Below are 13,484 nucleotides of genomic sequence, written 5' to 3'. Positions count from 1 at the left end.
TGAGGAGGAGGAGGAGGCTGAAGAGGTGGTCTCGGTTCTGCCGCCTCCCCGCCCGAGGCCGGGAGCATCCTTCCCCTTCAGGCCCCGGGGGGCTCTTCCCGCCATAGCGGCGTGGGCACTTCCACAAGGTTTTTCACGCTTTTTTCCCCTGCGGAAAAAAAAAAAAAAAAGGCTTTTTAGTTAGGTTGGGGGACGTTAGGTTAGCGGGGCGGGTTGTATTGTGGGAGCAAGCCAGTTAATAGCTTTAGATACTTACCGTAGGAATTAATGCGATACAATTGGCGAGATCTGGGAGGGGCGCGTGTGCCTGTGAAGCTTTCTATTACAGTTTTTATCTTGTTCACCTTTTTAAAGATGCAGGGAGGTCGTGGATAGGACTTCTCCCCCACCTTTCCCGGTTGTAGTGTAAAACACTTGTGTAAATGCAAACGGTCAGGTCAAACTCGTAATGTTCAATACTCATACTAATTAATAAGAGAAGCTTGTTTAACTGTTGCAAAGAGCAGAAAAGTTATGGGCTGTTTATGATGAGATGGTCCTCCTTTTTTTTTTTTCTGGTAAGGGGCCATGCTTAAAGTTGAAGGATAGGAGTTGCCAGGGTGTCAGTTTGTTTACTGATACATACTTCGGTCTCTGTCAGGTTTAAGTATCTCTTCTTAAAATTTCCTGACCTTTTTTTTAATTGGCAGCAGATGAATGACTTCTGTGATGTAGGAAGTAACTAGTAATGCATCTTTGTATCTTCATTTGAGAAACCATCACTTGCTTTATGTTTCTTTTGTCATTGTTTGCTTTTTTTTTTTTTTTTTCTTTTTTCCTAAAATACCTTAGGAAGACTGTAACTTCATGCCTGAGACTGGACCACTAAGCATCTTTAAAACTTTAAGACTTGGTGTTCTAGTTGCAAATGTAACTTTCTAGAACTAGATCTGGGCTGAGAATTGTTGTCATTATTGATTTTTGTTCAGATGGCTATTGGTGTCATGCGGTACAAAATAAAAAAGAAAAACCCAGTTGCTCAATTAATAGATGATCTGTGTTGCACAATGATCTCTGTTTCATGCTTGTCAGGAAGTCAAAAGTACATGGGAGACTCGTTTATGGGATTTGAAACCAGAGTTGTATAGTAGTTAAATAATGATGCTGTCAGTGTTTTTTGACTGCCATTCTTCCTGAATGCTTTTTCTACAGCTGCAGGGAAATCAACGTTTGTGAATATTCTCAAACAAGCTGATGAGGAATGGGAAGTTGTTCCCGAGCCTGTAGCTAGATGGTGCAATGTTCAGCAAAACTCTGAAGAGGATTGTGAGGTATGGTAAAGGAAATGAAGGTGAAACTTTAAAAAAAAAAAAACCAAACAAAAAAACCCCAAACAAAAACCCAGCCAAATGTTCTTCAAATTTCAGAAAACCAATATATCTGGTAGACCAGGTATTTTAGAAAATGTACATCACAGCAACATTTTTGCTGATTCTCGGCACAATATTTGAGGTCCTGTTTTCCAGTTTGCTTGGTGTATTATAGAATTGTTATTCAACATCAGGATGTAAATTATAAAAGCGGTAAAAGCTTGTTCTATTTTACATATAAAAGCAACGTGTGGAAAAAAGTTAGGTAGAAGTTACTTTTTAGCAACTGTGAACTAACCAGGTGAGAGCAGAGGGTTGTCCAGGTGTCCTGGAGGGTGTCCTCTAAAATGTCTAGGAAATAATGAACTACTGCTAAATCGTTTATAGTGTTGTTTTTTCTGTCAGCTACCTGTGATTCTGTTGGCAATCCAGATGCTACCTGGTGGCCAAAGTCATCACTGTGTAGAGAATTTTTGATGAACTGTAGAAGATTTTTTTTTTTTTCTTTTTAGATCTGGCAAAGAGCACAATGCATTTTGGTTAAATAAATGTAAACTTTTAATGGAGGGGTGTTGTTTCAAATTTTTCCTCAGCTACATTTTTCCAGTGTTAGCTCTCTTTTATTTTTTTCTTTCTTCACGATACTCAGGTAAATCCAAATACAAAACCAGACTAAAGTCCTTAGTTTTAAGAGCTAAGCTAACAAGCTAATTTAAGATACTTGAACTTCAAGTTAAAGATTTTTTTTTTTAATTTAGTGGCATGGGTTGACCCCAGCCAGCAGCTGAAGACCAGCAGAAACACCAGCTCACCCCCCCAGCAGAGCAGAGAAGAGAATAGGAAGAAAGAAGGCAAGACAATTTATGGATTGATATAAAGACAGTTTAATAAACGAAGGGAAGAGGATAAGAAAGGAGCGATGCAAAAGCAATGGCTTATCTCCTAGAAGCAGCCCAGTGCCCAGCCAGTCTCTGAGCAACAGCTACCCTGGAAGACAACCCCCTCCCCTCCTCCTTCTTCCAGTACCTGAGTTGAATTGCTGAGCGTGACATTCTGTGGTGTGGAATATCCCTTTGGGCGGCTGGGGTCAGCTGTCCCAGCTGTGTCCCCTCCCAGCTTCTTGTTTACTCCAGCCCACTTGCTGGGGGGGCAGAGTGGGAAAGGGAGAAAGCCTTGATGCTGTGCAAGCACTGTTCAGCAATAGCCAAAACATTGGTGTGTTATTAATGCTGTTTTAGCCACAAACACAAAACACGTCACTGTATGGACTGTTACGAAGCAAGTTAACTGCTTCCCAGTCGGGTCCAGTAAGCTTAATATAAAATTTCAAATCCATCATAATTGTCTCTGAAGTTAGACTTGCTAATTTGCTCTTTTCTCCTTTTGCTTTGGCTGGTTTGCAGAAATATGACACTATATATGACTCCTAAAATTAGTCAGGAAACACTTCAAAAAAGGTTCCTAAAGACAAGACTGTACTGGGTGTGTTAAGCTGTTTGTGCATGTGTCTGTAGGTATCTCTTACCGTCTTCTGTGCATTGTCAATAGCTTGTAATGTTCTCCTTGCTGTTGGCTAATTCATACAGTAACAGCAACAGCTGCTGTAAAACATCACAGTACTGCACACCTATTTTGTTTCTGGTAAGAATATTGTGCAACCCGAACAACAGGCCTATTTTTACCCCTTTTCCTTCCCTTTTCTGAGAAAAGTTATCAGCATTCAAGATCTTAATGATAGCTTTTTAAAAAAATATAGTTTAATACCAAAAAGCAGACTCACTTTTCTGTCTTTATTAAAGTTGGTACTTTCACTGTCGTACAATACCCCAAAAAAAAAAAAAAAAAAAGATTTGGGAAGTTCCTAGAAAGAGGTATGACTTAGTGCTTTTGTAATTGCTAGTTCTTACAAAAGTTGCACCTGTAATAATTCAGATGGCTTAGTACTGTGCTATTTATTTAATACAGTGTTTCTCAAGGATATTGGAATCTTTTCTGGAGGACAGTTTTATATCTTTTATATTTTACTGGTGAAACTGATAAATAAGGGTCTTGTGGCTCATGAAAGGTCACTGTAGCTGCATCTTCTCTACTTGACTTCAGAGTAGGGGGGCATGTTCTAGATACCAGAACCAGGCTGCGTCCCCTGTCCCTAGCGGACTTCTGTCCTGTGCCAGCTAGGACTCTTCCAAGCAGTTCCCAGGCATGGTTTGGGCAGTAGGGTAGCCCAGGGACTTTGCTGGAAGTCCGCTGCATGTACGTACATCCTTTTGGAGGCTTAGAAAGCTCAGTGCTGTGGATATTGCTCTTGCGTGCCTCTTGGCCACAGTGTCAGAGCGTGGTGCTGGGCACGTTTGGTTTACTAGTGTAGGTATGGTTAGCTCACTTCTGCTGAGGATGAAACCTGGAATTCCGTAATCTTAACTGTATCACCTAGGTGTTGACCTCTACCTCTAGGTTTTGAAAATATGTCAATATTTGGATTTGGTGTTAGTGTAGCAAAAAGATTCAGACAGAAGCAGTTATCTTTGGTAGGCTGTTTTTTCTAGTAAAACTGAGGCACGCAGCTTTCAATTTCCATGAGCTTTAGTGGCAGGCTCGAGGTGTTTGAGCAGTACTCATGTGCTGAGGGAGATCACTGGCCTGGTGGAGTCTGTTCTGAACTTCCCAGGTAAGATGATAAGATGAGAGCATAATCATACCTTAAGATGCTGCATCAGCAGCTGTTACCATAGGAACTGTAATTAATAGATGGAAAAACAAAACGAGACCAACTTTAAACCCACACTTGTCAGAGTAAAAGGAGCATTGATTTTTCTACCATGTTGTTGACTTTTTGTACTGATACGATGTTGTTCTTTTATTAAAGCTTGTAAATAGTGTTCAAAATGTTTTGGTACTTGAGCATTTTGACATTATAGGTTGCAGAGAGTTGCTTGTTCAGCTCGGTGCCGTAGGAGGAATAACATTACTGGTATTTATGCTTTGTATTACAAATAGGGTTGAGAGGTAAATGATGCAAATGTAAACCTGACATAAAGGCTGAACAGCTTTAATGTAGTAGAGCGATTCTGTTTTACCCTAGTCGTCCACCTTCTCAACTTAAAGGGTCACTGTATTTGTTTAAAACCAGGAGCTGACTGAATCACAGAAGAGTGGTGGAAATGTGCTTCGGATGATGTATGAGAAACCAGAGAGGTGGTCTTTCACGTTCCAGACATATGCATGTCTCAGCAGGATCCGAGCTCAGCTCAGGTGCCTTGATGGCAAACTCAAGGAAGCAGGGAATCCCGTTGTCTTCTTTGAGCGATCCGTCTACAGTGACAGGTGTGTTGGACTGAAGTCCTTAAAGCAAAGATCAAAATTCTTCTAAGTAAAATGCGTAAATAAATAGAAAGCAGAGCGTGACTGAGTTTTGTACCTCCTTTCGTCATAATTTTTCATACTGTTCAATCACAATAACCTCAATAAGTGGTTTGTTATCTTTATCTTGTTGTTGAAAGTGAAGTAAAATTACTGGATTGAGGGTTTATAGTTTTGTTGTATAACCTTGATAAGCTATGTGTAGTTTCTCATTCTTCGTGGGTAGGTTTTTTTATGATTTGTGCATGCACGTTTCCCTTGAAAGACAAGAGGGAAGTGTGTAGGCATCAAGAAGAGTCAAGAGCAATTTCGTTCTTTGTCACTTAGTCTTGTTTTCTTTTATGCTTCTTGAAACAGCTCTAGCTATTTCTTATTGCTGTACCCTCTGTTTCTGGATTCGGAAGGTTAGCTTTGATAACTAAATCCCATCACATAATCCTTAGGTGTTCACTGTGTTCTAATATATTGTAAATAAATGACCACAGTGTACAAAGCAGTGGTGGTTTTTAGATTATTTCTGAACAGGTAGCTGAGCTGCAAATGTGACTGCTTTTTGTGGACACTGCTATGGGCAACTGCAATGGACATAGTTACAGGACAGGGATACCAGCTGTTTATTTCCAGTCCAAGCATACATCAAAGAAGTTACAGAATTACTGTGCTTAGCTTCTTTTCTAGTTACTGTGCAATACTTCAGGCAAACAAAGTAATAATTGTGTTGAAGCTAATTTTTGTTTACGTAACTATTTTGTGTTCTCAGATATATATTTGCTGCTAATTTATATGAGTCTGATTGCATGAATGAAACTGAATGGACTATTTACCAAGACTGGCATGACTGGATGAATAAGCAGTTTGGTCAAAGCCTGGCGCTGGATGGGATCATTTATCTCAGAGCCACTCCTGAGGTGAGGAATAAAAATTTATGACCGCACACAGAATGAGAGTACATGTTCTGTGGCTTGCCTGTGAAATTTGGTCTTTGTCCATGCTTTCATAGTTGTTGTTTTTTTTTTTTTCTTCCTAAAAAAATGTAGGGTATAACTATGATTCTAGACCTTTTTTATGATACAAGAATAATATGCTTGCAGTCAGCTCCAGTAAGGTCACAATTGTGTGTCATTGCATATCAGTGCATCTTTGTTTCAGGGATTGCTTTGAATGTCTCAAGCAAGAAAACAGTTGAGAAATTCTCCCTTATCTTTCACTGTAAGAGTCCTAATGATTATAGTTCAGTTCAGATTGTAGTATTTCCCTGAAGACTATAATACTTGAGTTATGACTAATACAGTCTGGAAATACTTAAAAAAAAGAATGTTCTTTCAAATGTAGCCTGTGTATTTTTAAATAAAATGTGATGGTAATGATTTTCTAATTATAAAAACAGAACATATGACAAAAGCAAACTAGAAAATACCACTGGAAATTAAAAAAAAAAAAAAAGAAATAAAAAATAGCTATAGGAACATTGTTGTGATAGAAATAACAATTTAGTTACATTGTTGTGATAGATACAACAATTTATAGTTAATGTCACTGCTGATTTGGGGGGGCTGTGTGTGAAGCCCTTTCAGCTGGAGCGATGGAGGTAAGCCAGATGAATGCACCTACTGTATGTAAGGCTTTATGACAATGCTTTGATCTTTGGGCATCTAATATTTTTTTGAAAGGAGAGAACAACATAATGAATATATCTTTTGAGTATGAAACTTACATGAACAAGAGAAAAACTTAAGAGTTTAGAAGAGCTCTTATTGCAGTAATTGACTTAGAGGTCACTTCCATCATATTTGTTTACTTCCAAGTGTCATGCTTTCAACTTTGTTATTGTAAACAGCTGTGTAATGTAATATGCTAGAGTTTCTCTGAGGGCTTTTTTACTAGGCTCACTACTGAGGGCTTTTTTTTTTGTCTTTAAGTCAAGAACGTGTATTTAAATTACAAGAGTACAACAGGTTTAAACAGTTTTGATTGGCTTATTATTGAGGCTTTGGATATGTTCAGGACAGGAACAAATGAGTTAGTACGTTTGAAAATTGGGTTCCTAAGAGCCAGAAATAGATCATGAGATTTTGAAATGCCTATCGATCACGTCAAATGGCTATTTCTGTGCTCTTTTGATGCAATGTGTGCTGGTACCCCTTCTTTTAATAAAGAGCTTATTTGAGACCTTTCCTTGTAGCAGAGAAATAATTTGATGCATTTCCTTGGGTCCTTGTTTGATTTTGCGTGTAGTCTGTGGGCTCTGTCAGCTGAACATGGCATAATATTTCTATGCTCATAAGATAGTTAGCAAGTTGAATATTCATCTTTGGCAAAGAGTGGCATATTGAGCACAGTAGGAAGGGTTGGCAAAAAAACCTTCAGCAAACTAGACTTCCTCTGTAGGTCTGTAAAAACAACCTATTTTTATTTTTTTTTAATATCTTTTGCCTTTAGAAATGCTTAAATAGGATTTACTTGCGTGGAAGAGATGAAGAGCAAGAAATTCCCATTGAATATCTGGAGAAGCTTCACTACAAACATGAAAGTTGGCTTCAGCATAGGACACTGCGGTAGGGTTTGTTTAATGGTTACTTAAAGATGGGTAAATCTTTGTAAGGATGTTCCATAATGCTTTTTCCACCAGTGAAACTTCAGCTTTTCCTATGATCAGTTCCTATAACTGATAAAGTTAAACTCCAGGAATATTTCTGTCTATACTTCCTTAGTAGCACTGGCTTTACAGCAGGTTAATTATTGCTAGGACCTGCAACATGCATAGAGCTCTGAATAGCAGAGGATTCAGCTGAACTAATTGTAGTACACAGTTGAATTTAATGTTAGGTGCTGGGGAAACAGAATGTTCAAGAATCAGTAATACATCCTAGGAGCCACACTGTAAATTCAAGCGGCTTTATATTCAGAGTTCATGACTGTAATTTATACGGGCAGTTCTTTTCATGGGATTCTTAACAATGAAAATGCTGACAGAGACTGGAATGACGTATACTTTTTTTTAGCTAGTAATATTTTCTTTGTTCCTATCCCAATACAGAACGGATTTTGAATATCTACAGGAAATACCTATTTTAACGTTGGATGTTAATGAAGACTTCAAAGGCATAAAGGACAGATATGATCACATGACTGAAAAGGTAAAATTTCACAAGCAGAGCAAACGGATGATTTAGGTTTATTGCCAGCATGTCAAAATGACTTCAGGATGCTTCTTGCATCTCAAAGTGTAGCATTCTTTGAAGTCAGACTAGACTTAGAACCTGTGTTTCTTCATCCTATTTCCTACATTAATTTTCGATTAAAAAAAAAAAAAAAAGATAAAAGGGAAGGAATATTCCAGGCTTGCTGGAGAAGACTTTCACTAGTAGCTTTGTTTGCAAATAAAATTTCTAATTTAAATAACCCTCAACTGTTTAAAAGAACTGTTACTTGCTATGTCCTGCTTCTAACATTGTGCAGGTGCGCTAAGAAATGTGATGGGGGTGGGAGAGGATGAGGGTAGCTGTTGAGGGAGAGAAAGAAGGCTGCACAGGTCCAAGTTGGATGTCTGGGGTAACGTCTTCCTTGTGTTAGCTGTGAAAGTGTCTAACCTACAGTGCTGGTCAATAAAAGAACTTTGGTGCCGGCTACTGTGAAAGTACAGTACAAAACCATTACAACAGAAAATTGAAGGATGAGTTTACTGAACCTGCAGCTGAATTTTGATCCAAAGCAGTGAGCCAATGGCAAACTGGTTTAGGTTTTGCAGATATTTATAGCTAAACGAAAGAGAATATGGGCTGTCCTCTCTTGTGGTTAGCGTGTCACAGGAAAGGGCAGTATAGCTAATGCAAATAGGGATCCTTTACTCTAAAAATATACTTCACTGTATAATCATCCTTCTAAAATATTTGAGTCATGGAGTTACATTCAGATAATGAACAGTCTTACAGCCTGCTGCAATACTCCTTAGTTTTAGTCTTGTTTATTAAATTGGCACTATCATTAAAATTTTTCCCTTCAGTTGTCTTTATTAAAGTGTTATTCAAAATCCTGCTCAAAAGCTGTGGTCTGAAACTTCAGGGAGTGCTTTTCAAATGTAGCCTTCTACTTTGTTTAGGAAGTAATGCGGAATATAAATCAGAAGTATTTTTTAGTTTTATTTGAAGGCATGGAAAAAATGTCCATCTGATAAGAAAAAGAATTCAAGCTGAGGTTTCTATTTGCATTGAGAAGATCTAATCCTTAACACAAAAAGGTGTAATATATACTTTAAAGCTAGGTCCAACCATCAGCATTTTTCACTGCTCAGGTGTTTGGTATTTGAGTCTTGATGGGATTCAGCTGAGGACAACTTGACTTTTATTTGAGTAGTTGCAATGAGTTACAGATCTTAGCAATGGTATGCGCACTCTTTTCTGCTCTTTGGAAATAAGTTGTTTACCTCAAGAGAAAAGCAGCTTTGTCCTTTGATCTCAGTTTATCTGCTGCGAAGTAGAACTGTTCACGTGATTAAAAACAGCCTTCATGGTCTTTGCTCTTTTAAAGCTTGTTAATTGATGGAATGACTGGACATTGCAGCTGTGGAGCAAATATGCTTCCCATCTGCACCATGATATAAGGCCAAGCTTAGGCACCTGAACAGGAATTTCAGAGGAGTTTACTCCTGTGTAGCTGTCACATTATCTGGGAACAGCCTAAGCCCTGTTTTGGCCTTATTTTTTGGCGTTTCCTAAGTGGACTCCCAGAACTGCTACACTCTTCATGAGGCTGGGTGCTTTGACCTTTAATGTATGCTTATGTCCAGTGGGGACCCAAAACCTGTGTGCTTCCTTCTTCTCTGTTAAGATGCTTGCTTTCAGAGACCTGTCCTAAAACTTTGCCTAGTGTGTAAATCGTGGTAAGGTTCATCCTGCAGTATTACTGTTGTTACTTTTTAGAGTGGAGGGTGGCTTTCTCATGATACCTTTCAAGTTAGAGTATTGGCACTGTGACACGTTCCCTTCTCTAAGTGAAGGGATTTGACCTCTCTTGGGTTTTTTCCACCTCCTTGACCACTGAACTAGGAAGGGAAGGGTCACAGTTGAAGAGTGTGATCCAAGCTCTGTTCCCATTTCACATCAAGAACTTGGACAAAACATTTACAGATGCGCTCTGTGTATGAGAGCCTCTGCCAAAAGAATAATACCATGTTCTCCAGTGAATTGTCGATTCCTTTCTATGCAGTAGTCTAGCTGGAGTGGACAGAGAGGAAAATGCTCCCAGTTCAGACTGCATTACAGCGTAGTTGCTAGGATGCTCTTGAAACTGAGATAGGAGTTGTGTGCCTAGGCCCTGTCTGTATTCCTTGGGTCCTGTATCCGCTGGGTTGTTACGGTTTAAAAAAGGTGGCCTGGCCCTCGCTGCCACCTCTTCCTACTGCTTCGCTTTAAAGGGAGGGAGTAATTACTCTTTTACTTTTGGGGAGGGGGAGTGGAGCAGGCACAACGAAAAGGCACGCATGCCTGTGGCAAAAAGCACGTTTGCAGCGCATTGGTTTCCTGCAACCTTTGGTACTGACCTGAATTTAAGCTTTTGTCTTAAATGATAACACTTGAAAGCGTACTGCTAGCCCACTGCTTGGCTTGCTGCCTGTTTTGGATCCAATTCTCATGCAATTGCATGGATTATTTGAGGTGCTGTCCTGGCTCTTGGTACTCTGTGTAGGATCATGGACTTCCAATGCGGGGTCCTAGATAACATTCTATGGGCCAGAACTTCACTATTAATTTTTAGGTAGCTGTAGCCATTTAAGCCACTCTTTAAATACTGGAAATGGAGTTCAACAGTAGCTGAACTATTTATGACATTGTTGTACAGTATTGCATTTTTTCAAGTACTATGGTTTTGCTAGGTATTGTTTTGTTATTTATTTGCCAACCTCAAATCCCAAGGAACATACTAATTAGATGCATTGGGTCGTTGACTGACATCAAATGTGAATGGTGTTCTGGTAGTGGGTGTGACATGATGTTTTCCAAATGACACTCTTTTGAGGCGGTCATTATCTTCCTTGTGTTTAGGTTAGACCTGCTTTTAAGATAATTCATTTGCGATGTAGGGCTGTAGTTTAGGACCACGGGAGAAATGAGCATTGTTCCAGTGCATCTCTCTTGGCACGGCACGTGCTAAATTACAGGTAGCATGACTGAAAAAATTCTTGATGGACAAGAAATGGCATAGTCAAGCCCAAGATTATTTTTCTGGTTTCTGTACGTTGTAGTAAAGCATAAAGCAATGGAGAGGTAAATGTAGTTGCTGTATATTTCTGTTGATGAATACTTAGTTTGATTGACAATATTTGTTTCTTTTTGCAGGTCAAAGAATTTTTGAGCACGTTATAATCCTCTTTGAAGCGCGGGCAGAGTCAAACTGTTGCAAACATCTGTGTGATCAAAGTCTGAAGTACAGCTTCTGCTTTTATAGAAGGCCTCTGGAGAGGCAGGACTCAATCCTGTTGATTTAATTGTGAGGAACAAACAAACTTTGTGAATAGGGAAGTTATGAAAGAAATCAGTAGGTCTGTTCAGTATTATATTAAGTAACACACGTAAATTCTGAAGATACTAGATTTGTGAGAGTTCCCAAATATTGCACCTGTTTCTAATCAGACCAGTAAGTTCTTCTAGAATATTTTATTGTATTTTTTAATTTATTTTGTGCCCGGTAGCTATTTAATTTTGAAGAAGGTAGTACTTTTTTAGATCTCTTGTGTGGTTTTTTAGTGGAATTGATTTGTAATGGATGTCTCATTGTTCTCAGGAAGAAAAAAGTAAAAACCATTTTTGCCGGTGAGGGAATTTTAATATAACATGGAGTTTTGTATTGTAAGGTATAAAAACGACGTCGTCTGACAATTTTGATAGTTGAAGTTCTTCACAGAATACACTGAATTGAAACAAATCCAAATATGGCTGAAATTCTGTAGATATCAAATGAGTTTTTACATCTGTTTTCATCGTGCACTGTAAGCTAGAATATTAAGAGGCTTTCCATTCTCTAGCATGCTTGGGTTGTTTTTTTCTTTCCAATTTTTTTTTTTAAGCTCCTAATAAAACAGAGCTGTTTGTTGTTGTTGGTAAGTTCTCTTTTCCTGTAGAGGAGTACGTTTGCTTGATGGATACTGTAAAAGGAAGAAGAAAATTTTGGAAACGGCCTCCATCTGTAAATGACGTGTTCCTAAACCTTTCCTTAATCACATTTCGGATGTCAGAGGTGGCTTCCTGCTTTTGTTCCAGCTTCTCCATTTGTTTACTGGGCCTTCTGGGTGCTTATACAAGATACTGCAATATTTGAAGTAGGCTGTCCTTTCTCATCTTCTTGTAGTAAGAAGGGGACACCTTTGTGGAGTAGCTGCTGTTCTAGCGCATCTTGCTTTATTAACTGAGCCACTTCTGTTTCAGGTGCAGAAAATATAAACTATACAGGGTACACACCTCAAGTACTGTGTTTTATGAGCTGCTTTGTTCTGCTTTAAACATTTCTGAATGATTGCACAGCTGGCTTCTGAATGCAAAATTTTATTGTAAAGCATTTTATTGTGTACAGTGGTGCCTCTGTTACCTGCTAATTTGAGATGAAATTTCTTCTTTTGTGGTTGGAATTGTGCTGGCGTGCTCTAACCGTTGACTGAAAAATAAAAGTGGTTGGAAAGACTTTTTCAATGCTTAATAGTGTTGGCTCCTTTGTCTCATGAAAGAAATTATGTTGTAGATTGCTGGTACATAATACTAGTACAATGGATTAATTTAAGATTATGTATTCTCAGTGTATTTTGTGTACAAGTTGTCTAAGATTTCTGAAACACTATGACCGGCTTCAGATTTTTTTCCATGTGTGGGAAACGAGTTTATGGGATAGAGACACAGAATTATATAAAATGTATCGTACGTATAACTGACTGATTAGTGGAAGTGTTTTGTATAATATCTGTGTTATAGTGGAATGTAGCAATAGTATGGTAGAAAGTCGTGTTTTGGACTTCAAGGTTGCCTAGTAAAAGGAAAGATTTTAAGATCTTTGCTCCAGAAATGAAGTGAGGTGGAATGGATGAAGATTCAGTTCAGATTTACTTGAAACACATAGTAGAAGCCTTTAAAACATTCTTGGCAACAGTCTGAACAGTAACATCTTATTTTGACCAACAGTGCAATTATTCCTGCAGTTTCAGCTGTCAAAATTGTGGATTTAATTACAGGAATTGGAATGACAGTGCTTATTGCAAGGAGTAAACAAGTCTGAGTTCTAATAAAGACTTCTTTTTAAACCCATCACAGAGCACACAGAAATTCTGTGGCAGGTTATCTGCATTCCGTTCCAGAAAGCTTTACAAAGTCTCTGACTGCCAAGTTTGGGTTTGAAGGAGCAAAGTCATGACCAATTATTAGAATGTTTTTAATTGCTGTGGAGAAAAAACAACAGCAAACCCAAACCACACACCCCACTGGCCCCCAAGCTTCTCAGGGCTTTGAAAGTAGCTGGGCTGAAGTGCATGAAGCTGCAGTGATTTGTATGTAGGACAGACGCAGCACAACCAGAAGCGGAGATGTCCTTAGACTGTTCTGCCTGTGCGTCAGCTTAAACCTCACAGCTCTAACAGTACCTCAGACTTTCAAATTTGTCAGTATTCTTTTCTTTGCTTAAATCTATTCCCTGGCTACCACAAAACAGGATTGTTGTGTTGGTTTTTTGCCTGTTAGAGATATGGAAGGTTTCTGAATTGGTATCGCCTGTTTGGTGTTGATGTGTTTTCAGCCT

General features: G+C 38.7%; 1 protein-coding gene across 1 annotated transcript in view; it reads left to right on the top strand.

Moving 5' to 3' along the window:
• The window catches only part of DCK (deoxycytidine kinase), a 12,493-nt gene extending 321 nt beyond the window's left edge, over positions 1-12,172 (top strand). Inside the window, exons 2-7 of the mRNA XM_010575496.1 lie at positions 1,192-1,310; positions 4,480-4,673; positions 5,470-5,617; positions 7,149-7,264; positions 7,747-7,846; positions 11,045-12,172. Of these exons, the coding sequence (XP_010573798.1) occupies positions 1,192-1,310; positions 4,480-4,673; positions 5,470-5,617; positions 7,149-7,264; positions 7,747-7,846; positions 11,045-11,071 (704 nt within the window). The 3' untranslated portion in view covers positions 11,072-12,172. The remainder of the gene's footprint in view (positions 1-1,191; positions 1,311-4,479; positions 4,674-5,469; positions 5,618-7,148; positions 7,265-7,746; positions 7,847-11,044) is intronic.
• The last annotated feature ends 1,312 nt before the right edge of the window (positions 12,173-13,484 follow it).

This window comes from Haliaeetus leucocephalus, unplaced genomic scaffold (assembly GCF_000737465.1).
Source record: "Haliaeetus leucocephalus isolate CR32 unplaced genomic scaffold, Haliaeetus_leucocephalus-4.0 Scaffold484, whole genome shotgun sequence".
Taxonomy (NCBI): domain Eukaryota; kingdom Metazoa; phylum Chordata; class Aves; order Accipitriformes; family Accipitridae; genus Haliaeetus; species Haliaeetus leucocephalus.
This window is presented reverse-complemented; position numbering and strand designations above follow the sequence as displayed.